This window comes from Stegostoma tigrinum, chromosome 1 (assembly GCF_030684315.1).
Source record: "Stegostoma tigrinum isolate sSteTig4 chromosome 1, sSteTig4.hap1, whole genome shotgun sequence".
Taxonomy (NCBI): Eukaryota; Metazoa; Chordata; class Chondrichthyes; order Orectolobiformes; family Stegostomatidae; genus Stegostoma; species Stegostoma tigrinum.
Window position 1 is genome coordinate 43,083,275 of NC_081354.1, and position 27,706 is coordinate 43,110,980.

At 43.2% G+C, this 27,706-nt stretch overlaps 1 protein-coding gene across 8 annotated transcripts in view; it reads left to right on the forward strand.

The window, feature by feature from the left end:
- Positions 1 to 27,706, forward strand: part of fstl5 (follistatin-like 5) — a 568,620-nt gene that overhangs the window by 238,791 nt on the left and 302,123 nt on the right. For 7 of the 8 annotated variants that reach the window (XM_059645031.1, XM_059645027.1, XM_059645034.1 and 4 more), the window contains one exon: positions 24,782 to 24,898. The exons of the other annotated variant lie outside the window; for it this stretch is intronic. In XM_059645031.1, the coding sequence (XP_059501014.1) occupies positions 24,782 to 24,898 (117 nt within the window). The remainder of the gene's footprint in view (positions 1 to 24,781; positions 24,899 to 27,706) is intronic. 8 annotated transcript variants of the gene reach the window in all.

Consider the following 27,706-nt stretch of genomic DNA (forward strand, 5'->3'; position numbering starts at 1 on the left):
GGCTCTCCTCAGACCATTTTTGAGCTCCTTCCTTGCCTGCATGTAATCCTCTCTAGCTGAACTTGACCCTAGCTTCCTCCACCTTACGTAAGCTACCTTCTTCCTTTTCACAAGAAGCTCCACCGCTCTCGTCATCCAAGGTTCCTTTATCTTACCCCTTCTTGCCTGTCTCAGAGGGACATATTTACTCATCACTCCCAACAACTGTTCCTTAAACAGTCTCCACATGTCTATAGTTCCCTTACCATGGAACAACTGCTCCCAGTCCATGCTTCCTAACTCATGTCTAATCGCATCATAGTTTCCTCTTCCCCAATTAAATATCCTCCCATTTTGCCTAATCCTCTCCTTCTCCATAGCTATGTAGAATGTGCGGCAGTTATGGTCACTATCACCAAAATTCTCTCCCACCACAAGATCTGATACCTGCCCCGGCTCGTTTCCGAGCACCTCTCCCCTCGTCGGCCTGTCAACGTACTGCGTTAGGAAACCCTCCTGAACACACCTTACAAAAACAGCTCCATTCAAATCTTCTGCTCGAAGGAGGTTCCAATCAATATTAGGAAAGTTAAAGTCACCCATTACAACAACCCTACTGCGTGCACACTTTTCCAAAATCTGTCGACCTATGCTTTCTTCAATCTCCCTGCTGCTATTGGGGGGCCTGTAGTAAACCCCTAACGAGGTGACTACTCCCTTGCTGTTCCTAATTTCCACCCATACTGACTCAGTAGGCAGATCTTCCTCGACAATGGAAGCTTCTGTAGCTGTGATACCCTCTCTGATTAGTAGTGCTAGACCCCCTCCTCTTTTTCCCCCCTCCCTATTCTTTTTAAATGTTCTAAACCCTGGAAGATCCAGCAACCATTCCTGCCCATGAGAAACCCATGTCTCTGTTATGGCCACAACATCATAGCACCAGGTACTGATCCATGCTCTAAGTTCATCACTTTTATTCCTGATACTCCTTGCATTAAAGCAAACACACTTTAACCGATCCCTTGGTTCCTTCCCAGGAAAATCCTTCCCACTAGCTGGTCTACCTCTTGCTACTGCCTCACCTGCATCAACGCTCACCTCTGGTATACAGCTCAGGTTCCCACCCCCTGCCATACTAGTTTAAACCCTCTTGAACTACTCGAGCAAACCTTCCACCCAGGACATTGGTCCCCTTCCAGTTCAGATGCAACCCGTCCTTCTTGTACAGGTCCCACCTTCCCCAGAAGGCATCCCAATTATCTACATATCTGAAGCCCTCCCTCCTACACCAGCTGCGTAGCCACGTGTTAAGCTGCGCCCGCTCCCTGTTCCTCACCTCGCTATCTCGTGGCACCGGTAGTAAACCAGAGAACACTACTCTGTTCATCCTGCTCTGCAGCTTCCATCCTAACTCCCTGAAATCACTTTTTATATCCTCAATCCTATTTCTGGCTATATCATTTGTGCCAATATGTAACACGATTTCTGGCTGTTCGCCCTCCCCTTTTAGAACCTTATACACCCGATCGGAGACGTCCCGGACCCTGGCACCAGGGAGGCAACATACCTTCCGGGAATCCCGATCTTGACCACAAAATCTCCTGTCGATTCCCCTAACTATCGAGTCCCCTACCACGAGTACTTTTCTATTCTGGCCCCTTCCCTTTTTTGCCACAGTGTCAGGCTCAGTGCCAGAGAACTGACTGCTATGGCTTTCCTCTGGTAGGTTATCCCCCCCAGCAGTATCCAAAACGGTATACTTATTGCTGAGGGGAATGCCCACAGGGGATCTCTGCACTGTCTGTCTGTCCCCTTTCCTCCCCCTAACTGTAACCCATCTATCCTCGTCCTGAGCCTTAGGAGTGACCAACTCCCGATAACTCCTCTCAATGACCCCCTCTGCCTCCCGAATGATCCGTAGTTCATCCAGCTCCAGCTCCATTTCCCTAACACGGTTTTCAAGGAACTGTAGTTGGGTGCACTTCCCGCAGATGTAGCCAGCGGAGACGTGTGCCACATCTCCCAACTGCCACATTCTGCAGGAGGAGCAAGCAACTGCCCTAGCATCCATACCCCACTTATCTGAACACCCACTCAATACTAAAGTAGAAAGCTTACGTCAAGTAACAATAACAAATTAATAACAAACTTATATTCAATAGAGAAAGTTTAGAATGAACCTTACCTTATTAACTAGGTTAGAGAAGGAGGGCGGGTGGGAGACTCTACAGTTGTAGAGTCTCGGGTTTAGCCGCCTTGCTGATATATATACTCACTGCTTTCCTTCCCGGCTGCCCCTCTGGTCCTCGTCACTTCCTCTGGTGCTCCCGCTCCTTCTCTGAAAGAGGAAAAACACCGCTGCCCGCTACCGGTAAGTAATTTTAAAAATAAACTGCTTTACCTTAGCTGCAGTCTTCCGGGTCCGTCTTACCTCCGCTGCTGCTCGCACTCAAAATGGCCGTTGGCGTCGAAGGGTGAGTATTTATACTCACTGCTTTCCTTCCCGGCTGCCCCTCTGGTCCTCGTCACTTCCTCTGGTGCTCCCGCTCCTTCTCTGAAAGAGGAAAAACACCGCTGCCCGCTACCGGTAAGTAATTTTAAAAATAAACTGCTTTACCTTAGCTGCAGTCTTCCGGGTCCGTCTTACCTCCGCTGCTGCTCGCACTCAAAATGGCCGTTGGCGTCGAAGGGTGAGTATTTATACTCACTGCTTTCCTTCCCGGCTGCCCCTCTGGTCCTCGTCACTTCCTCTGGTGCTCCCGCTCCTTCTCTGAAAGAGGAAAAACACCGCTGCCCGCTACCGGTAAGTAATTTTAAAAATAAACTGTTTTACCTTAGCTGCAGTCTTCCGGGTCCGTTTTACCTCCGCTGCTGCTCGCACTCAAAATGGCCGTTGGCGTCGAAGGGTGAGTATTTATACTCACTGCTTTCCTTCCCGGCTGCCCCTCTGGTCCTCGTCACTTCCTCTGGTGCTCCCGCTCCTTCTCTGAAAGAGGAAAAACACCGCTGCCCGCTACCGGTAAGTAATTTTAAAAATAAACTGCTTTACCTTAGCTGCAGTCTTCCGGGTCCGTCTTACCTCCGCTGCCGCTCGCACTCAAAATTTCTGACTCAATATGTAGATAGGCTGACTAGAGGGGAGGCTATATTGGATTTGGTGCTTGGCAAAGAACCAGGTTCAGTGTTAGATCTCTCGGTGGGGGAAGGGGGAATTACAATGCCATTAGGCAAGAACTACAGAGCACAAAGTGGAATCAGATGTTATTAGTGAAATGCATGACAGAAGTGCACAACATTGTGGGCTGAAGGGCCTGTTCTGTGCTGTACTGTTCTATGTTCTATGTTCTAAGTGTGCAGGTTGTTTAGGGAGCAGTTACTGTAAGTACTGAATAGGTCTGCCCCACTGAAGCAAGGAAAGGATGGTAAGGTGAAGGAACCTTGGATGATCAGACATGTGGAACACCTAGCCAAGAGGAAGAAGGAAGCTTACTTAAGGTTGAGGAAGCAAGGGTTGGACATGTCTCTAAAGGTCCACAAGGTATCCAGGAAAGAGCTGAAAAATGGACTTAGGAGAGCTAGAAGGAGGGGTATGAAAATACCTTGGTGGGTAAGATCAAGGAAAGCCCCAAGGCTTTCTATACAAATGTGAGGAACAAGAAGATGGCCAGAGTGAGGGTAGGACCAGTCGGGGTAGTGGAGGGAACTTCAGTGTGGAGCCAGAGGAGGTAGGGGAAGTCCTTTGTTCAGCATTCACCAGTGAGAGGGACCTTGACATTCATGAGGACAGCATGAAACAGGCTGATATGCTTGAACAAATTGATTTTAGGAAGGAGGATGGGCTAGAAATTTTGAAAAACATGAGGATGGATAAGTCCCCTGGGTCAGACGGGATATAACCAAGGTTCTTATGGGAAGAGATTGCTGCCCCATTGGCAATGATCTTTGTGTCCTCACTGTCCACTAGAATCATACCAGAAGAATGGAGGGTGGCAAATGTCATCCCCTTGTTCAATAAAGAGAATAGGGATAATCCTGGAAATTCCAAACCGGTCAATCTTTCTTCTGTGGTGGGCAAATTATTGGAGAAGATTCTGAGAGATAGTATTTATGATTATATGGAAAAGCACAGTTTGATTAGAAATAATTAACATCGCTTTGTGAGGAACAGCTCATACCTCAAGCCGTATTGAATTCTTTGAGGATGTGACAAAACACTTTGATGAAGGCAGAGCAGTGGATGTGGTGTATGTGGATTTTAGCAAGGCATTTGATAAGGTTCCACATGGAAGCCTCATTCAGAAAGTAAGGAGGCATGGGGTTGAGGGAATTTTGGCTGTATGGATACAAAACTGGCTGTTTAATAGAAGACAGAGGGTGGTAGTAGATGGAAAGTATTCAGCCTGGAGCTTGGTGACCAGTGGTGTTCCACAGGGATCTGTTCTGGGACCTGTCCTGTTTGTGATCTTTATGAATGACTTGGATGAGGAGGTGGGAGTGTGGGTTAGTAATTTTGCCAATGATACAAAGGTGGTGGAGTTGTGGACAGCGGGAAGGGCTATTGTAGGTTGCGACAGGACATTGACAGGATGTGGAGCTGGACAAAGAAGTGGCAGATGGAATTCAACCCAGAAAAATATGAAGTGATTAATTTTGGAAGGTCAAGTTTGAATGCAGAATACTGTGTTAATAGCAGGATTCTCAGCAGTGTGGAGAAACAGAGGGATCTTGGGGTCCACGTCCGTTGATCCCTCAAAGATGCTCGCCAAGTTGATAAGATTGTTACAAAGGTGTATGATGTGTTGGCTTTCATTGGCATGGAAATTGAGTTTAAAAGCCATGAGGTTATGCTGCAGCTCCTTGAAACTCTGCTTAGACCACAGTTGGAATGTTGTGCTCAGTTCTGGTCACCTCGTTATAGGAAAGATGTGGAAGCTGTAGAGAGGGTGCAGAGGAGATTTACCACGATGCTGCCTGGACTGGAGGGCAGGTCTTATGAAGAAAGGTTGAGGGAGCTAGGACATTTTTATTTGGAGCGAAGAAGGATGAGAGGTGACTTGATAGAGATGTACAAAATGATGAGAAGCATAGATAGAATGGACAGTCAGAGCCTTTTTCCCAGGGCAGAAATGACTATTATGAGGGGGCATAATTTTGAGGTGATTGGAGGAAGGTATAGGGGAGATGTCAGAGTGGGTTGGGCGTGTGAAATGCACTGCCAGCGGTGGTAGTGGAGTCAGATGCTTTACAGACATTTAAGCAACTCTTGGATAGACACATGGAGATTAGAAAAAGGTAGGGTATGCAGTGTAGATTGAACTTAGTAGGATCATAGGTTGGTACAACATCATGGGCCGAAGAGCCTGTACTGTTCTTTAAAAGGATCACTAATTTTCTATGAAAGCGTGCTGAGGACAGATAAGTGGGTGTGTGAACAGAATACTCTGTTAAAATGACCAGCTTGCGCACAGACCAGAGGTGTTCTGAAGAATAGTCACCCAGTCTGTATTTGATTTCTCCAATGTAGAGTAAGCCACATTGAGTGCAGTGAATAAATACACAAAATTAGAGGAGGTACCTGTGAAATACTACTTCACCAGGTAAGACTGTTTAGACCCTTGGGATGGTGAGCAGGGAGGAGGTGAAGGGGCAATTAGTGCACCTTCTCCAGTTCCATGGGAAGGTGCTATTGGGGTGGGGGGGGGGGGGGGTGGCGGATGGTGGTGTTCGTGGTCGATGAATGGTCTAGGATGTCCTGGAGGGAATGATCCCTGTGAAATGCAAACAGGGGAGTGAGGGGATGATGTGTTTGCTGGTGGCATTCTGCTGGAAATGGCGGAGAATGATCCTTGTAATACGAAGGCTGGTGTGATGAAAATTGAGGACAAGGAGACCCCATCTCACTGTTGTTCATAGAATTAGAATTCATAGAATAACTACAGTGTGGAAACAGATCCTTTCAACACACTGCCCATCCAAAGAGTATCCCACCCAGACTCATTCCCCTAATTTCCCATGTCTAACCTACCTAACCAAAACATCCCTGGTCACTATGGTCAACCCTACCACACCCAGCACTTTCCCCTGCAACTGCAGGAAGTGCTACACCTGCCCCCACACCACTTCCCTCACCCCCGTCCCAGGCCCCAAGATGACTTTCCACCTTAAGCAGATGTTCGCCTGCACATCCGCCAATGTGGTATACTGCATCCGCTGTACACAGTGTGGTTTCCTCTACACTGGGGAAACCAAGCAGAGGCTTGGGGACCACTTTACAGAATACCTGAGCTCAGTTCGCAGTAAACAACTGCACCTCCCAGTCGCGAACCATTTCAACTTCACCCTCCCATTCCTTAGATGACATGTGCATCCTGGGCCTCCTGCAATGCCATAATGATGCCACCCATACGTTGCAGGAACAGCAACTCATATTCCGCTTGGGAACCCTGCAGCCCAATGGTGTCAATGTGGATTTCACCAGCTTCAAAATCTCCCCTCCCTCCACTGCATCCCAAAACCAGCCCAGCTCGTCCCCGCCAGCCTAACCTGATCTTCCTCTCACCTATCCCCCCCCTCCCACCTCAAGCTGCACCTCCATTTCCTACCTACTAACCTCATCCTGCCCCCTTGACCTGTCTCTCCTCCCCGGACTGACCTATCCCCTCCCTACCTCCCCACCCATACTGTCCTCTGCACCTATCTTCTCCTCTATCCATCTTCAGTCCGCCTCCCCCTCCCTCCCCATTTATTTCAGAATCCTCTCCCCATCCCCCTTTTCTGATGAAGGGTCTAGGCCCGAGCTTTTGTGCTCCTAAGATGCTGCTTGGCCTGCTGTGCTAATCCAGCCCCACACTTTGTTATCTTGGACTCTCCAGCATCTGCAGTTCCCATTATCTCTGTACAAACTCCACACAGACAGTCGCCCAAGGCTGGAGTTGAACCTGGGTCCCTGGTGCTGTGAGGTAGCAGTCCTAACCACTGAACCAGTGTACTGCCCTGTGAGTGATGGGAGGAGCAAACGCAGAAGCATGGGTGATAGGTCAGGTGCGGTTGAACGTTCTGTCAACCACAGAAGGTGGCATCATCCAAACACACAAGACGTAGGTGAAGGAACTGGGAGAATGGAATGGAATGTTTGCAAGACGTGGGTTATGAAGAGCTGTAGTGAAGGTAGCTCTGGCAGTCAGTGGCTTTGTAATGGATGGTTTATTTCCCGAAATGGAGACAGAGAGTTTAAGGAAGCGAAGAGCAGTGTCAGAAATAGATGATCTGAAAGTTATAGAGGGATGGAAATTGGAGGCAAAATGCACAAATGTTTGAAGGTCCCAGCAGGAATACAAAGTGGCACCGAAGCAGTTGTTGATGTACAAAAGAATCGTGGGTTGGCACCAATTTAGGGCTGGAACATACTCCTTAAAGAGGCAGGCATAACTGGGACCCTTTGCGGAACACTTCCAGTCTGTGCTCAAGCATGAGTCCGTCCTCCCCAGAGCCAGTCATTTTAACACAGCATGCTGCTGTCATGCCCACTTATCTGTCCTCGGCATGCCACAATGCTCCAGTGAACCATTGCGTAAACTGGAAGAATATTTCACCTTCAGACTTGGCACTTTACAACGTTCTGGACTTGACGTTGAATTCAACACCTTCAAATTGTAAACCAACTCTAGGTCCGAAACGTCAGCTTTTGTGCTCCTGAGATGCTGCTTGGCCTGCTGTGTTCATCCAGCCTCACATTTTGTTGTCTTGGATTCTCCAGCATCTGCAGTTCCCATTATCTCCCATTCCTTCCCTTTCTTTTAGGTTTACTTGTTACATTCTCTGTCATTCTATGTTCTCTCATCTCCCCCGATCCCTGGGGGACAGTTTGTTCTTTCAAGTCTGGCAGTAGGACACATCGTTGTTCTGTCATTCTCATATTCTGATCACTTAATCTGAACTATCAACATCTTTTCTCCACCACTGCTGTACACACATCCCCACCCCCACTCAACTATAGCATAAATGCTGCCCTTTCGACACTGCACGTCAGCTCTGAAGAAGAGTTGTAGGCTTGCTCTCTCTCCATGGATTTTGCCTGACCTGCTGTGATCTTCAGCATTTGTTGTTTTCAGTACAGATTCCAACACCTGCAATAATTTCCTCCTGCATTCATGTATTAGTATCCAGTAGAACAAGCTGAGGGTCCATTCAAAGAGGTTTTGTACATTTAGTAGAGTATACGTGAATTATCCACTGTTATCCAATTGTTTAAATGTCAGATGAATATGTCAACTGTCCTAAAAATTGGCTTTTCATTTCTAAAATTCAGAGTTTTACAAATTACTCTTTAATGTTAATTTAGTAGGAAAGGAGCTTCAGTGCAGGTGTCAACTACTATGGATGGCAAATACTCATCTCAAACTGAGAACTGGTAATTATAGACCAGTGAGCCATACCTCAGTTGTAGGTAAAGTGTTGGAAAAGGTTATAAGGGATAGGATTTATAATCATCTGGAAAAGAATAATTTAATAAGGAATAGTCAGCACGGTTTTGTGAAATGTAGGTCGTGCCTCACAAATCTTATTGAGTTCTTTGAGAAGGTGACCAAACAGGTAGTTGAGAGTAAACCGGTTGATGTGGTGTATATGGATTTCAGCAAGGCGTTCGATAAGGTTCTCCACAATAGGCTATTGTACAAAATGTGGAGGAATGGAATTGTGGGAGATATAGCAGTTTGGATCGGAAATTGGCTTGCTGAAAGAAGACAGAGGGTGGTAGTTGATGGGAAATGTTCATCCTGGAGAGCAGTTACTAGTGGTGTACCGCAAGGGTCAGTGTTGGGTCCACTGCTGTTTGTCATTTTTATAAATGACCTGGATGAGGGCGTAGAAGGATGGGTTAGTAAATTTGTAGACGACACTAAGGTCGGTGGAGTTGTGGATAGTGACGAAGGATGCTGTTGGTTGCAGAGAGACGTAGATAAACTGCAGAGCTGGGCTGAGAGGTGGCAAATGGAGTTTGATGCAGACAAGTGTGAGGTGATGCACTTTGGTAGGAGTAACCGGAAGGCAAAGTACAGGGCTAATGGTAAGATTCTTAGCAGTGCAGATGAGCAGACAGATCTCAGTGTCCATGTACACAGATCCTTGAAAGTTGCCACCCAGGTTGACAGGGCTGTTAAGAAGGCATACAGTATTTTAGCTATTATTAATAGAGGGATCGAGTTCCGGAACCAAGAGGTTATGGTGAAGCTGTACAAAAGTCTGGTGCGGCCGCACTTGGAGTATTGTGTACAGTTCTGGTCACCGCATTATAAGAAGGATGTGGAATCTTTGGAAAGGGTGCAGAGGAGATTTACTAGGATGTTGCCTGGTATGGAGGGAAGGTCTTATGAGGAAAGGCTGAGGGACTTGAGGCTGTTTTCATTAGAGAGAAGAAGGTTGAGAGGTGACTTAATTGAAACATATAAAATAATCAGAGGGTTAGATAGGGTGGATAGGGAGAGCCTTTTTTCTAGGATGGTGACAGCGAGCACGAGGGGGCATAGCTTTAAATTGAGGGGTGAAAGATATAGGACAGATGTCAGAGGTAGTTTCTTTACTCAGAGAGTAGTAAGGGAATGGAATGCTTTGCCTGCAACGGTAGTAGATTGACCAACTTTAGGTACATTTAAGTCATCATTGGACAAGCATATGGACGTACATGGAATAGTGTAGGTTAGATGGGCTTGAGATCGGTATGACAGGTCGGCACAACATCGAGGGCCGAAGGGCCTGTACTGTGCTGTAATGTTCTATGTTCTATAACTAAGTAACCTGTTCCTTAAAATTCACATCAGCAAAAAGGTAACCACTGACCAGAAACCTAACTCTACCAATAAATACTGAATCTTCAAGGTCTGAGGGTGAAAATTCTGCTCTGAATAACTCGCGTGACTTCCCCAAAACCAGTTTTGACAGTTCAAAGACTTCATGCTTCAAGCAGCTTCGTTCTCATGAAGCCATAGAACATCAATTTTAGCTAAGCAGTGAACCAGCATGTTGAGTGACATAAGGCAAGCTGATAATGAGTTGAACCCTGATCTCTTACTATTACTGTTTGGTCAAGTGATCCCCATTTTGCTGTCGGTCAAATTTACCTAATCTTCAAGAGCAGTCCACAATGAAAACTCAATTGAACATTTATAATTTTTAGTCTATTATAATCACTTCTGCAGGCAACTTTTTCAATGCATAGTTTCCTCTTCATACTCCCACCTTTTTGGACTGAACATCAAAATCTGACAAATGAGATGATTTTGGACACATGAACCAATAGAAATCGGCACATTTATAACTTCTGAAAAAGAGAATGACAGGTAACTCAGGATCTTTTGTCTTTGCAATTGGAAGAGTTTAGTGCCTTTGAGGGCCTAATGAGGCACTTTTTATGTTCATTCACAGGTTGGTGCTGCCACTGAACAGCCTATCATGTATAGGTAAGCTGCCCTCAAGAAGATGGTGGTAAGCCACCATCTTAACCATTGTTATTCACACAGAATGCTGTTCGGTTGGATGTTCAAATTTTGTAATATTTTGGCTCAACATCAATGGAAGTACTTTTTTTTAAAACTCAGGATAATATAACACTTAGGTAGGAATTTACAGATAGAGGCATTCCAATGTTTCTTGTAGTTTTTGGTCTTCTAATGTGGCAGAGATCATTGGTTTAGTAGGTGGTGTTGAAAGAATTTCAGCAAGGTACTGGAGTACTTCTTGTCAATGCCAATTGTGTGGTAGTTGAGAACGTTAATGTTTACAGTACTGGATGGATTACTGATAAAGGGACTGCTTTGTAATATGCCTTGATTGATGCTGCAGTTGCGTTTATTCAGACAACACATAACTTGTGCTTTGTAGATGGTGGACAGGTTTTGGGGAAGTCAGGTGAGTTATTCATAGCAGAATTTCCACCCTCAGACCTTGTAGATTTAGTATGTATTGATAGAGTTAGATTTCTGGTCAGTGGTTACCTTCTTGCTGATATGAATTTTAAGGAATTAGTGATAATAATGCTGTTTGATGTTGAGGAAGGTGGTTTGACTCTTAACGAAGATGGCCATTGCTTAACTTGACATGCAAATATTATAAAATCTAAATATGAGAGATCTGAAAGAAAGAAAAAACAAAAGTGCTTTACAAATTCAGCAGCTGCTGAAGGTTCAGTTTCAAAGAAGTATAAGTGTTAACTCTATTTCTCTCCCTTGCGGTCTGCTAGCAGACCTATTGAGTTTCTCCAGCACTTTGTTTTGTTTCACACAATGTGTTGGCCATTGATCTTTATCCACCAGGTCGTTCTGCATTCTACATTAAGTCACAGAGGTCTACAGTGCTAAAAAGGCCCTTCAGCCCATCAAGTCTGCACTAGTCACAATCAACAGCATGACGATTTGAATCACATTTTACAGCACTCGGCCTATTGCCTTGGCATCACAAATGTATATCTAAATACTTCTTAAATCTACGAGGGTTTCTGCTTCCACTGCCCTTATAGGCAGCAGCAATATCTGGATGAAAAAAGACTTCTCATCACATCCCCTCAAAATGTTCTGCCTTAAATCGAAGCCTACGATCATCCATTCAACAAGGTAGAACATTCCTTCCTCTTTACTGTGTCTATGCCCCTCATAATCTCAATTATGTTACCCTTCAATTTTCTTGGCACCAAGGAAAATAACCCCAGTCTATACAATCACACTTCATAACCAAAGCCCTCAAGCCCAGGGAACATTCTGGTAAATCTCCTCTGTATCTTGTCCTATTATGTGCATTTTAGAACTGCACACAATACTATAGATGTAGCCTAACTATTTTTTTTCTACGGTTGCAAAATAACCTTCCTGCTCTTGAACTCTGTACCTCAGCTAATAAAGACAAGTATCCCATATGCCTTTTCAAACACTTTGTCCACTTGTCCTATCAAGATGGGACTGTTATAAAACATACAGCACAGGAACGGGTCCTTAAGCCCATGACGTTATGCCAAATTAAACTAATCTCTTCTGTCTGCCCTTAGTCCAAATCCCTCCATTCTCCCTATATTCATGTGCTCATCTACAAGTCCCTTAAACGCCCCAGTCGCGACTGCCTCCTCCACTATCCCTGGCAGTAGGTTCAAGACTCCTAGCACTCTCTGTGTAAAAATGTGGTTGCTCATATCTCCTTTGAATTTGCCCCTTTTTCATCTTAAATGCATGCCCTCTAATATTAGGCATTTCAACTCTGGGAAAAAGATTCTGACCAACAGCTCTATTCACACATCTCAAACTTTTATAGACTTCTGTCAAGTCATCCCTCAGCCTCCACTTCTTGAGAGAAAACAACCTTTTTTTGTGGCCTCTCCTTATAGTTCATACCAGCATTCTGGTAAACCTCTTCTCCACCCTATCCGTAGCCTCTACATACTTTCTACAATATGGCGACCAGAATTGAACTCAATACTCTAAGTGTGGCCTAACCAAAGTCTTATAAAGCTGCAAAATGGCATCCTGACTCTTGTACTCAATTCCCCAACCTGTAAAGGCAAGCGTGCCATATGCCTTATTTACCACCCTATCTACCTGCATGGCCACTTTCAGGGAACTATGGACTTGAAACCCAAGATCCTTCTGTACATCAGTGCTGTTCAGGGACCCACCATTATCTGTATATTTTTCTCTCAACATGTGATATCCCAAAGTGTAGCACCTCACACTTACCCAGATGAAACTCCATCTGCCATTTTTTTGCCCATATCTGCTCTGATCTATATCCCACTCTATCCTTTGACAACCTACTACACTACCACAACTCAACAGATGGTTGGGTTGTCTGCAAACTTATTAACTCACACATCTACATTTTCGTCCAAGTCATTTATAAAAATCACAAAAAGCAGATGCCAGCGGAACACCATTAGTCATAGACTTCATCCTGAAAAGTAGCCTTCCACCACTACCCTCTGCCTTCTATGGGCAAGCCAATTCTGAACCAAGCAACCAAGTCATTGAAGATCCCATGCAACTTAAGCTTCTGTTTAAGCCTATCATGAGCAATGTTGTTGAATGCCTAACTAAAATCTATGTAAACAACATCCACTTTATCGCTCACCTTTGTCACCTCCTCAAAAAATTCAATCAAGTCAGTGAGACACGACCTTCCCCTGCATAAAGCTTTGCTGACTTGTCTTAATATTAGGCCATGCTTTTCCAAAGGTGCATAAATCCTATCCCTAAGAATTCTCTCCACCAGCTTCCCTACTACCAGTGTGAGACTTACCAATCTATAGTTTCATGGATTATCCCTATTTCCCTTCTTGAACAGAGGAACAACATTAGCTCCTCCCAGTCCTCTGGGACCTCTCCAGTGGCTAGTGAGGATACAAAGATCCCCTGGTGAAGGCCACAGCAATCACTTCCCTTGCCTCTCTCAGAACCTGGGATTGATACCATCAGGCCCTGGGGACTACCCCACCTTAATGCTCTTCTTGAATAATGGTAGCACATTGGCTATCCTTCAGTCCTCTGGCACCTTTCCTGTGCTCGAAGAGGAATTGAAAATTATTGCTGATCTCCCTGCTATTTCCCCTCTTGCCTCACGCAACAGCCTAAGATACATTTCATCTGAAAATTTATCAATTTTTAAGCCCGCTAAAGCTCTCACAACCCTCTCTGTCTATGCTAGTTTCTTTAAGCACATCATGTTCCTTCTCCCTGATTTATATATCTACATAATCCGTGTCACCAGCGAATACCAACGCAAACTATTCATTTAGAATCCTACCGAAGTCCTCTGGCTCCATGCCCATATTCTCACGGAGGTCCTGAATGGGCCCTACTCTTTAACTCGTTATCCTTTTATCCATAATGTACTTTTAAAATAACTTATATTTCACATGCCTTAATTCTTTCATGTCCTCTTTTGCTATCCTGGTTTCTTTTTTAGGCTTTCCCTTGGACTTCCTCTGCTGTTTTGAGCCCTAAGTATCTGTCATAAGCCTCCGTTCTCATCATCACCCAATCCAGTATACACCTTGATATCCAGGGTTCGCCAGACTTGTTTGATTCACATTTTATATTTATTGGAACATGTTAGCCCTACTATCTCCCTGTTTCCTACTTGAATGCACCCCACTGCTCAGACACAGATTTACCTAAACATATCCGCACACAGTTCACTCAGGTCAAATCTGATTTTACTGGATATCTGATCTTACAAAAATTGGTATAGCCCCAATTTAGAATTTTGATTTCAAGCTCATCCTTGACAATGTTGAATTTAAAGGAGCTATGATTGCTGACAGCAAAATGTTCCGAAATACTTCATCCACTTGTCCAGCTTCATTAACTGAAATTAAGTCCAAGTTTAAGCTACCTCTCTTGTAAGACCTTCTAGGTGTTGGCTTAAAAAGTTCTCCTGGATGCATTTTAAGAATTTCACTTCCTCTAAACAGTTGATGTTAGGTGAAGTTGAAATCCCTTACAATCACTACCCAATTATTTCCACACTTCTCTGAAATTGGCCTACATTTTTGCTTTTTTCTCCCACTGTTGGGGCCCATAGTACACTCATGTAGTGATTGTAGCGACATCAGTGAGGTGGATATCATTGAATATGAGTTCCCTGATTGGGGTTGTTAATCTTGTCCAATCAGGGAGCCCGGGCTGGCGGATTAAAAGCAGGAACGTCAGGCATCCTGTTCATACTGAGAATGGGCTCTGAGGGAGCTGGATCAGTGTCAAGGACTCTACATGTGTAAATAAAGGGTGACTTGGTGATGAGATATTGGCCTCTGTGGAGTAATTTCAACTCTCTGCAACGCTATTGCTCCTTTCTGGTTTTTAAATTCTAGTCATGGCTTAATTTGAGAAACCTTCTAATAAGTCTTTCCTCTTTACGACTACATTTAATTCCTTGATCAATATTGCAACAACCCCTCCTCTTATTCTACCTTCCTGTATCACCTGAAGACCCAATATCCTGCCGTCTCCCAACCATTGATAGTATCATAAGACCATAAGACATAGGAGTGGGAGCAAGGCCATTCAGCCCATCAAGCCCACTCCACCATTTAAATCATGGCTGATAGACATTTCAACTCCACTTCCCTGCACTCTCCCCGTAGCCCTTGATTCCTTGTGAGATCAAGAATTTGTTGATCTCTACCTTGAAGGATAATCTGCCTTGATTATGTCATACGCCCATGTATTAATTTGTTCCGTCAACTCATTTGCCTTTTTCAACAGACACCTTGTATTAAAATTAATATAATGCAACCTTCCCAAACTCTCTTGTGCCTTAACTGACCTATAATTTCTAATCCTTTCTGATTCACTTGCTACCTCTTCTAATTTTGGCCATTTATCTCCGCCTCGCTGTGCATTATTGCTGGATCCACTCAGGTTCCAAATCATTTTAAACCATTCCCAATAAAACTAGCAAAACCTCCCCACAAGGATGCTGGTCCCATTCGGTTCAGATGCAATCCATCTATCTTGCACAGGTTCTAACGCCCTCAAAAATGGTCCCAATGTCCCATAAATCTAAAACTCGTTTTGCTGCACTCTCTCTAGCTGTGCATTCATCTGGACTAACCTCCTATTTTTGTATTTATTAGCATTTGGCATCAGAAGTCAATACAGAATGGAAACAGATACTTCAGTCCAACTCGTCACTTCGACCAGACTTTCAACCTGGCTTAGTTCGATTTGCCAGCATTTGGCCCGTTTCCCTCCAAACACTTCCCATTCATATACCAATCCAGATGCTGTTTTAATGTTTCAATTTTACCTGCCTCCACCATCTCCTCTGGCAGCTTATTCCATACATGCACCATCTTCTGAGTGAAAATGTTATCCCTCAGATCCTTTTTAAATCTTTCCCCTCTCTCCTTGAAGCCATGCCCTCTAGTTTTGGACTTGCCCACCTTAGGAAAAAAATCTTAGCTATTCACTTTACCCATACCCTTCATGAATTTATAAACCGAAATAAGGTCACCCCTCAGTCTCTGGGTCTCCATGGAAAAAAGGCCCCAGCCTATTCAGCTTCTCCCCATGATTCAAACTATTCCAGGCCTTACTGCCTTTTGGGTTTTTTTAAAAATCTACTTCCTAGATCCCTAAATTCAACTTGCAGGATCTCATCCTTTTTTCTATTTATGTCATTGGTACCAATATGTACCATGATCACTGTCAGTTTGCTCACCCCTGTCAGAATGTCCTGTAGCCTTTCAGTGACATCCCTGTCCCTGGCACCAGCGAGGCAATATACCATCGTGCAACTCTTTTGCAGCCACACGAATGCCTTGTAATTGATTCCCATATCACTATAGACCAGCCATTCTTCTTCCTGTCCTCTTATGCAGCAAACCCACACTGTACAATAATCTCCCCTAAAAGTATACAAAACTGTATCTGTTGGAAAGGGGGATGGCCAGAGGGCGTGCCTGCCTTCCCCTGTTCTGCATGGTGGTCACTTGTGTCCCTTTTCTGCCTGTATGTCTTCACCTCACTAGCCATACTATCCAAGATATGCTCAGCATCACAACTGTTCCACAATGATTTCAACCAGCAACTCTAGCACTAAGATGCAATTTTTAAAAAAATCATACATGGATTGAGGTCTCGTCCAGCATTTATTGCCAATCCCTAATGGCCCAGAGAGCAGTTAAGGCTCAATAACATAACCTTCTCAAGGGTAACTAGGGATGAACAATGAATGCTGGCCAGCCAGTGACACCCATAATCCATGAATAAATAAAAATAATTTTAATTTAACTTATGGAAAGCTTGGTGTTAAATAAAAGAATGCAGCTTTTGTCATTTCCTCCCCTCTCCACTCCCACTCCCCAATTTTACACTTTGTTTTGAACAGACTATTAGTATTTCTGAAATTTTAAACACAAATGTTTTGGTCATTTCCCTTAGTAACTCGTGACCACACAAGGTTATTTTTTAAAATAAATCCTTCAACATTGTCTCAAGTTCATTAAGTCAGTGAAAAGTGAAACTTTACAGCAACAGCAGAACCTGGAACATATTTTGAAAAAGCTGAAATATCAAAAAGAGAAGTCAGAGAACTGCAAGGTTCTAATGCCACAATCAAAACTCCTAACAGTCAGCAAGTAAATGAAAGATTCAAACAAGGTTACTTGTAATTGGAAAATGTTGCATTCATTTTGTGCAAACAAGCTCCTTCAAACGATAATCTGACAATAAATACATACTCTCTTCTGTTCTCTCTTCTACTTCAACGCCAGGAGCATCCGAAATAAGGTGCGTGAACTAGAAGCATGGGTTGGTACCTGGGACTTCGATGTTGTGGCCATTTCGGAGACATGGATAGAGCAGGGACAGGAATGGTTGCTGCAGGTTCCTGGATTTAGATGTTTCAGTAAGAACAGAGAAGATGCTAAAAGAGGGTGAGGTGTGGCATTGTTGGTCAAGGACCGTATTACAGTTTAGAAAGGATGTTTGGGGTCTCGTCAACTGAGGTAGTATGGGCTGAGGTTAGAAACAGGAAAGGAGAGGTCACCCTGTTGGGAGTTTTCTATCGGCCTCCAAATAATTCCAGATATGTAGAGGAAAGGATAGCAAAGATGATTCTCGGTAGGAGTGAGAGAGACAGGGTAGTTGACATGGGGAACTTCAACTTTCCAAATATTGACTGCGAGCACTATAGATCGAGTACTATAGATGGGTTAGCTTTTGTCCAGTGTGTGCAGGAGAACTTCCTGACACAGTATGTAGACAGGCCAACAAGGGCGAAGCCACATTAGATTTGGTACTGGGTAATGAGCCCAGCCAGGTGTTAGATTTGGAAGTAGGTGAGCACTTTGGTGATAGCGATCACAATTCTGTTATGTTTAGTGATGGAAAGGGATAGGTGTGTACCACTGGGCAAGAGTTATAGCTGGGGGAAAGGCAATTACGATGAGATTAGGCAAGATTTAGGGAGCATAGGATGGGGAAGGAAACTGCAGGGGATGGGCGCATTAGAAGTGTGGAGCTTATTCAAGGAAAAGCTCCTGTGTGTCTGAGATAAGTATGTACCTGTCAGGCAGGGAGGAAGCTGTAGAGCGCGGGAGCCGTGGTTTACGAAGGAAGTGGAATCTCTGGTCAAGAGGAAAAAGAAGGCTAATGTTAGGATGAGATGTGAAGGCTCAATTAGGGCACTTGAGAGTTACAAGGTAGCCAGGAAAGACATAAAGAGAGAGCTCAGAAGAGCCAGGAGGAGACATGAGAAGTTGTTGGCAGATAGGATCAGGGTAAACCCTAAAGCTTTCTGTAGGTATTTAAGGAATAAAAGAATGACGAGAGTAAGATTAGGGCCAATCAAGGATAGTAGTGGGAAGTTGTGTGTGGAGTCAGAGGAGTTAAGGGAAGCATTAAATGAATATTTTTCGACAGTATTCACTCTAGAAAACGACAATGTTATCGAGGAGCATACTGAGATACAGGCAACGAGACTAGGTGGGATTGAGGTTCACAAGGAAGAGGTATTAGAAATCCTACATAGTGTGAAAATAGATAAGTCCCCTGGGCCGGATGGGATTTATCCTAGGATCCTCTGGGAAACCAGGGAGGAGATTGCCGAGCCTTTGGCATTGATCTTTAACTCGTCATTGTCTACAGGAATAGTGCCAGAAGACTGGAGGAAAGCAAATGTGGTTCCCCTGTTCAAGAAGGGGAGTAGAGACAACCCCAGTAATTATAGACCAGTGAGCCTTACTTCAGTTGTTGGTAAAGTGTTGGAAAAGGTTATACGGGATAGGATTTATAATCATCTAGAAAAGAATAATTTGATTAGGGATAGTCAGCACGGTTTTGTGAAGGGTAGGTCATGCCTCACAAACCTTATTGAGTTCTTTGGGAAGGTGACCAAACAATAGATGAGAGTAAACCAGTTGCTGTGATGTAAATGGATTTCAGCAAGGCGTTTGATAAGGTTCCCCACAGTAGGCTATTGTACAAAATGCGGAGGAATTGGATTGTGTAGATATAGCAGTTTGGATCAGAAATTGGCTTGCTGAAAGAAGACAGAGGGTGGTGGTTGATGGGAAATGTTCATCCTGCAGTCCAGTTACTAGCACGGGTCGGTGTTGGGTCCACTGCTGTTCATCATTTTTATAAACGACCTGGATGAGGGCGTAGAAGGATGGGTTAGTAAATTTGCAGACGACACTAAGGTCGGTGGAGTTGTGGATAGTGACGACAGATGTTGTAGGTTACGGAGAGACATAGATAAGCTGCAGAGCTGGGCTGAGAGGTGGCAAATGGAGTTTGATGCAGACAAGTGTGAGGTGATGCACTTTGGTAGGAGTAACCGGAATGCAAAGTACTGGGCTAATGGTAAGATTCTTGGTAGTGTAGATGAGCAGAGAGATCTCAGTGCCCATGTACACAGATCCTTGAAAGTTGCCACCCAGGTTGACAGGGCTGTTAAGAAGGCATACAGTATTTTAGCTTTTATTAATAGAGGGATCGAGTTCTGGAACCAAGAGGTTCTGCTGCAGCTGTACAAAACTCTGGTGCGGCTGCACTTGGAGTATTGTGTACAGTTCTGGTCACCGCATTATGAGAAGGATGTGGAATCTTCGGAAAGGGTGCAGAAGAGATTTACTAGGATGTTGCCTGGTATGGAGGGAAGGTCTTATGAGGAAAGGCTGAGGGACTTGAGGCTATTTTAGTTAGAGAGAAGAAGGTGACTTAATTGAGACATATAAGATAATCAGAGGGTTAGATAGGGTGGATAGGGAGAGCCTTTTTCCTAGGATGGTGACGGCAAGCATGAGGGGGCATAGCTTTAAATTGAGGGGTGAAAGATATAGGACAGATGTCAGAGGTAGTTTCTTTACTCAGAGAGTAGTAAGAGTATGCTACGCTTTGCCTGCAACGGTAGTAGATTCGCCAACTTTATATTTAAGTCGTCATTGGACAAGCATATGGACGTACATGGAATAGTGTAGGTCGATGGGCTTCAGATTGGTATGGCAGGTCGGCACAACATCGAGGGCCGAAGGGCCTGTACTGTGCTGTAATGTTCTACTTCCATGTTCTAACATTGCTGTGGGTCTGGAGTCACATGTTGGCCAACTCGGTAAGGAGGGCAGTTCCCTTCTCTAAAGGACATTAGAAAACCAGATAATTTTTTCCTGACAGTTGACAATGGATTCACAATCATCATTAGACTCGTATTTCTGGAAATTTAAAAAAGTTGAATTCAAATTCCACCATCTGCCGTTTTGAGATTCAAACCTGGATCCCTAGAAAATTACCTGGATGCCGGGATTTCAGTCCAGTGGTAATACCACTAGGCTGTCATCTCCCCAGTTAGCCAGTAGTTGCAATTATTTCCTGCACACATGGCCACGAAAAACAATTGAAGCTTCTGTGATTTGCTGGATAGTACAGGAGGAGCATGTCACAGGTTTGAGGTCTGCTGTCATGACTTTCATTAAGCCCATTAGTTAGAAACATAGAAAATAAATGCACGAGTACACTTTTAAGCCAGCATCACCATTCAAAATGATCATGGCTGATGATGCAATCTCAGTATCCCATTTCCACTTCATTTCCAAACCCTTGATCCCTTTAGCTGCAAGGGCCACATCTAGCTCCCTTTTGAATGTATCTAATGAACTGGACCCAACACCTTGCTGTGGGAGATAATTCCACAGGGTCAAAACTCTTGAGTGAAAAAAAATTCTTCCTCACCTCACCCCTAGAAGGCTTACTTCTTATTCTTAAACTGTGATCCCTATTTCTGGACGTCCCAACATTTGGGAGCATGCTTCCTGCATCTCCCCACTCCAGCCCCATTTTATATGTTTCTGTGAGAACCCTTCCTCCACCAATCTTCTAAATTTCAGTGTGTACAAGCCCAATTGATCCACTCATTCCTCATATTTTCAGTACTGCCATCCCGGCAATCAGTCTGGTGAACCTTTGCTGGACTCCCTCAACAGCATGAATGTCCTTCCCTAGACTAGGAGGCCAAAATTTTACATAATGCTCAAAGTGTGGCCTCACCAAAGGCCCTGTATAACTGCGACAAGACATTCTTACTCTGATATACGTATCCTTTCCCTATGAAGGCTAACATGCTGTTAGCTTTCCTCACTGCCTGCTGCACCTGCATGCCAACCTTCAGTGAGTGTTCTGCCAAGATACCCACATCTTGTTGCACTTTACCTTTTCCTAAATTATCACCTTTCAGGTAATAATCTGCCTTCATGCTTTTGCGACCAAAGGATAACCTCACATTTATCCATATTATATTGCATTTGCCAAGTATTTGCCCACTCAGCTTGTCTGTCCAAGTCACCCTGCAGCCTCTTAGCATCGTCCTCACTGCACACACTGCCACTCAGCTTAGTGACATCTGCAAATTTGGAGATATTGCATTCAGTTTCTTCATCCAAATTGTTAAGTGTATTGTAAATCGCGGGGGTTTCAGCACTGAACCCTGCAGTACCCCAATTGACATTGCCTGCCACTCTGAAAAGGACTCGTTTTTCCAACTCTCTGCTTTCTATCTGCCAACCAGTTCTCTGTCCATTTCAATACTTTACCTCTGATACCATAATTTTCCTTGCTAATCTTTTGTGTGGAACCTTATCAAAGCTTTTGAATATCCAGATACACAACATCTGATGCTTCACCTTTGTCTACTGTATAGGTCAGATCCTCAAAAAATTCCATAAGGCTTGTCAAGAAATATGTCCCTTTAGTGATCCATGGGGATTCTGTCATTGCTTTCCAAATGCTCAATTACATCCTTAATAATTGACTCTAGCATTTTCCCCAACATCGATGTCATGCTAACCAGCCTATAATTACCCATTTTCTCTCTTCCTCCTTTTTTAAAAGAGTGGAGTTGTCTTAGCTACCCTCCAGTCCTTTGGAACTCTTCCAAGAGTGTACAGAATGCTTGAAAATGATCACCAATGCATCCTTTATTTCTATGGCCACTTCCTAAGCGCTCTGTAAAATAAAATGGGTCTTATGTGTATGCGCTTATCCCTTGTGCATCTATTGGAAAAGGTTGAACTAAGTGAACTCTTCAACATGATAAAACAAAGAACTGTAGATGCTGAAAATGTAAACAAAACCAGGAATTGCTGGAGAAACTCAGCAGATCTGGCAGAGTTAATGTTTCAAGACAAGTGACTCTTCTTCAGAATTCTTCTGAGGACTTAACCACATCTCTGCCATCAGTATCACTGTCAGATGTCTAGTAAGATGCATATGTTTACCTCTGTTAATCTGACAGGAGTTTTTGGTTTAGGATTGTAGATCCCCAAACTAAACATCCTGATTGAAATAAAAAGCTGCTTGCTGTTCTTAGAGTTCACAATGTTTGGAAAGAGCTGGTTGGTTCTGAATAAAAACAGAGGCCGACCTGCATTATCTGGCATATGTGTAAATAGGAACTGATTCTCAGACACAGACAGAGGAGGCATCTACAGTGGATTCTCCATAGGAAATAAATTAAGTTGCCAGAAAAACCCACCAAGGCAGAAATATGTGTTTTTAAAATTTTGTTTTGAATATTTTATTAATTGGACACTTCATATGCTTTCAATTCCTGAACTAACTGAGGTTTTCATGAAGGATCAGATGCCTCTGTCTAATAACAGCCCTATGGTTCTGTATTTCTATAATGACTTTATCTTTTACCTTTTAGTTTATTATTTCAGTCAGTACATACAATTATAACAAAGGAAGCAAGTCATTAATGGATTGCATACCAAACATTTACCATAGTGTAGGAATATGACATTGTTGGGCTTGGCAATTCCTGCATTGGAGTCCCCAGGCTATTATTAAGGGCAGATTGCACACAGAGGCCATTTAGAATGATGATAGCTTTTAGAATTCAGTTCTGCCCACTCTGGATCAAGGATTCGAGCTATTGTCTGAATAGTGCCTTATGTAGTTCTAGCAAAACCTCTACTTTACAGTCCATTCTCTTTAAAATAAACACCAGTAGATGATTTAACAAAGTGTGGAGCTGGATGAACACAGCAGGCCAAGCAGCATCTTAGGAGCATCTTAGTGCTCATAAGATGCTGCTTGGCCTGCTGTGTTCGTCCAGCTCCACACTTTGTTATCTTGGATTCTCCAACATCTGCAGTTCCCATTATCGCTGATCACCAACAGATGATTTGTCTTCCCTATTACCTACTGAGCTTCTCTGCTAGCGTTTTGGTGATGGATGCATCAGGACTCTCAAATTTCTCTGTTCTGCAGCTTTCAACAGTCTTTCTTCATGTAAATAAAATTCATTCCTTCTATTCATCCTGCCATAGTGCAGAACATCAAATTTCCCCACATTCTATCGAGCAAGTTTTTGCTCACTCATTTAATCTTTCTACATTCTATACAGACGCTTTGTGTCATTCTCACCACTTGCTCTCCCATCTCTAACTTGGCTCTGTTACATTCACTTGCCTCATCCATATATATAATATATATAATATATTTATGAATAATACGTAATTGTGGCCCCAGCCCCTATTGTGCTCCATGAGTTACAGGCTTATAGAAAGACACATCCAGACAGTCATTTCAGATATTAGTTTCTTCTCTGAAATGTCTCCAATGCATTTATATCCTTCCTTAAATAAGGTGAAAAACTCTATGCACTACACTCTTGATGCAATCTCTCCAGTGCCCCTATACAGCCTTCATAGTTTTGTATTCAATTCCCTTTCCAAGAAATTATAACATTCTCATTACTTGCTGTATCTGCAATTCATAAATAAGTACACCCAGATCCCTTTGCATCTTAGAACTTTGCGGTCTCTCACTATTTAGGCAATACACTTTTCTTATTTTTCTTCCCAAAAGGGACATTTTCCAACATTAAGTTTTGTCCACACACTTAACCTACCAAACCAAATAAAAACCAGAAGAACTGTGGATGCTGTAAATCAGGAAGAAAGACAATGTTGCTGGAAAAGCTCAGCAGGTCTGGGAGCATCTGTGGAGGAGAAAACAGAATTAACGCTTTGGGTCCAGTGATCCTTCCTCAGAACACAGCCAAATCCTTTTTGCAGTCTCCTTCTGTTTTCTTCATAACTTACATCATTATCTATCTTTCAGTTGTCAAAAGATTTGATGACCATACTTTCTGTTCCTTTGTCTAAGTCATTCATATAAATTGCAAATGATTGCAGTTCCAGCGCTAAACCAGCGTACACCACTGCATACATCTTCCCAACCTGAAAAAGACCTATTTATTCCTGTTCTCCTCTTCCTGTCAGCCAGACCATTTCCTATCTATGCCGGTATGTTCCCCTACATCCTAAACTTTTATTCTCCACAATAACTTTTGATGTGACATCTTACCAAATGCTTCCTGGAAGTTTAAGTGAAGTACCTCCACTGGTTCCCTTTTATCCGCAGCATGTGCTATCTCCCCAAAGAACTCTAATAGATCAGTCAAACATGATTTCCCTCCATGAAACCATATTGGCTTTGTCTGATTATCCAAGTGGCCTGCTACAACTGTTTTAATCATACTTTCTAGCATTTTCCCTGTTGCAGATGTTAAACTAACCTGCTTAGAGTTTCCTGCTTTCTGTCTTGCTCTATTTTTTAAATGAAGACATTACTTCTGTTATCTTCCAATCTAATTGGACTGTCCCTGAATCAAGAAACGTTTGGAAAATTGAATCCAGTGCATCAACTATCTCACTAGCTATTTCTTTTAAGACCCAGGATGAGATCCATCAGAAGATCTGAATGTTCTGAAGAAGGATCACTGAACCGAAACCATTAATTCTGCTTTGTCTTCACAGATACTATTATACCTGCTAAGATTCTCCATCAATTACCATTTTTGCATCTGAAATCCATCAGAACCTGGGGACCCATCAGCCCGCAACACAAGCAATTTACTGAGTGCCACTTCTTCAGTTAGTGTGATTTTCCTGAGTTCTTCTCTTCATTTCATTTCCCGACCTATTGTTGCTTTAAAGATGTTTCTTGTATCATTTATAGTGAGGAGTGAAGCAAAATACCTGTTGAACTCATCTGCCATTTCCTTATTTTCATTTATTCATTATCCTGTCTTACTGACTTTAGGATGAATTTTTGCCTTTTTTAAAGTCTTCCTTAAATATCTGAAGAAACTCATACAATTTGGTTTTATGTTTCCAGCTAAGCTTTTACTCATTATTATTTATATGGTCATTTTTTGTCTTTTTTATATGCTGTCCAATCTTCCAGTCTTTGCACAACTATTTGATATTTTGTTTAAAAGTTTGATACCATCTTAAGCATTTCTAGACATTTAGTGTCCTTCATTGTAACATTTCTTTCGTTTGGCTTGATGGCTGCATCATGTCTTGTCATTCATTGAACACTCCCTTGTACTGTTATTTCTTCCAAAATGCACCAAGGTTAAATTCCATCTACCACTGATCTGCCCATCTGACCAATCCGTTTATAACTTCCTGTAACCTAATAGCTTCCTTCTCATCATCAACCATGCAGCCGATCTTTGTGTTATCTACTAACGTACGTATCACCCCCCCCCCCACATTTGCAACTACATCATTTATGAATATCTCAAAGAATAAGCACCCCAGCACTAATCCTTGTTGTATGTCACTAGACACCAGGCTCCAATCACACAAACATCCTTCTCCCACCACCTCTGTCTCATTTGACACTCCTCTGCTTCATGCACAGATTGCCCCTTTAGTGCCTAATAAGTACTACTGTTTCCCTGATTATTCTCTTCCCATCGATATACTTGTGGAATATCTTATTATTCTCCCTAATCTTGTCTTTCAGTGTTTTCCCATGCCCCTCTTTGCTCTTCTATTTGCTTTCTTGAATTGCAGCCTGCACTCCCTGTACTTCTCTAGGACCTCCACTATTTTGCTCCATTTAAACTGTGCATACCTCTCTTTTCCTTCTTATCCAATCCTGAAAATTCCTCAACATCCATCATTTTCTGGGCTTATTGCTCCTACATTTTACCCCAAAGGGAACTTGTTAGGTCCATATTCCCCCCACTAACCTTTTGAACACCTCCCACTGATCTGTTGTAGATTTATCCTCAAGAAGCTTTCTCTGGTCTATTTAGGGCAGATCCTGTCTTATTTTGATAAAATCTTCCTTACCCAATCCAAACCCTTTTTTTGCAGACCATCTCTGCCCTTTTCCAAAACAAATTTAAAACATATGGTGTTGTGATCACAATCGCTAACATACTCCCCCTGCTGTCAACTTGAATATCTGTCAAGTTGTATTCCTGAAAATTAAGTCCAGCACTGCACCATTCCTAGTGTGACATGTTGATATTAAACGCTGTCATTTTAGCACTGTTTAATTTTTGCTCTAGCAAGCATTTCATTATAAATGAAATCCAATACTTAAGTTACAAAGGACTGTGCACTTCTACAAAATGGACGTAAATGGATTTTTACAAGTTTTGTTTTCAGTATAGAGATGCCTGAAAACACACAGAACTTCTGGCATGAGTGCAAAAATTGACCCATTATGAATATGAGGTGAATTGACATGGTAGGTTAAATCAAAACACACAAAGTGAGAGAGATAGTAGGAACTGCCGATGCTGGAGAATTTGAGATAACACGGTGTGAAGCTGGATGAACACAGCAGGCCAAGCAGCATCAGAGGAGCAGGAAAGCTTGACATTTCAGGTCAGGACCCTTCTTCAGAAAAGTGGGATCATGGTTTGACATGAGTTGACTGTAAATTGGTATAGGGACTATAAAGGTCCATGGGGTTTAGGATGACATAGTTGGCATGAAGAATATGAGGGATCTTGGTGAATATAGGGGGTGTAGCTTGGCATGGACTTATTAGGGCACGAAGAGGAGGGTAATAGGGACATAGATTGGTGCAAACACAGGGTAGGTAGCAGTGATGAGAAGGAATGGGCTGATATGGATGTGGTACGGATGCTGAATGGAGCATATGTGTCAGGGTGAGTACAGGAAAGCTGTTTTACATTGTGTTTTAAGAGGTTCAGCACAGTGCCAGCGCATGGAGCTAGTCATTCTATTCCTGACCTGGGACTGCCTGATCTTAGTTCTCATGATGACTCACCTTTCCCATCACTCAAACTCTGTGGTGTCTTAGAAGCATGGCATTCCAACCGGAACTCCATCAACAAACACATTGATTTGGAGCCAATCTACCATCCCCTGAGAAAAAGAACAGGAAATGACAACACCAACCCAAGGAAACCTAACCAGATAAATAGAAAGCGGGACATAATACCAGCGCTTTGTTGGAGGCTCACTGATGATGTTACCTAGTATAGTGACGAAACGTCTGAAAATGAACCTTCCAGCTCAGCAAGCAAACTCACATCCAGAACCTCAATCTGAGCTACAAATCTTCTCAAAACTCTGTGGTGTCTGGCTGGCAATTTTTAAAAGCCAGTTTCAGAGAGCTGAGAATTCCCCCAGCACTGAGCACCTGGCTCACAGACTAAATGTCAAGGGCCGTGAGTTTCCATTGAAGCCAATGAGTTTCACCCAATGCCAAAATTGCTGCCATAATTGACCTATAGCGTCCACCCTTGCATATCCATATGCCGTCTTGATAATCATCACAAAACATGACGTGAACTATTGTGCTGGAAGGAAGTGAGTTGGAAATTCGCATCTCCAAAATTTTATACTTATTATCTGCAACCTCAATCACACATATATCAAAATTAATTTGTCAGAGAAATTTGTAAA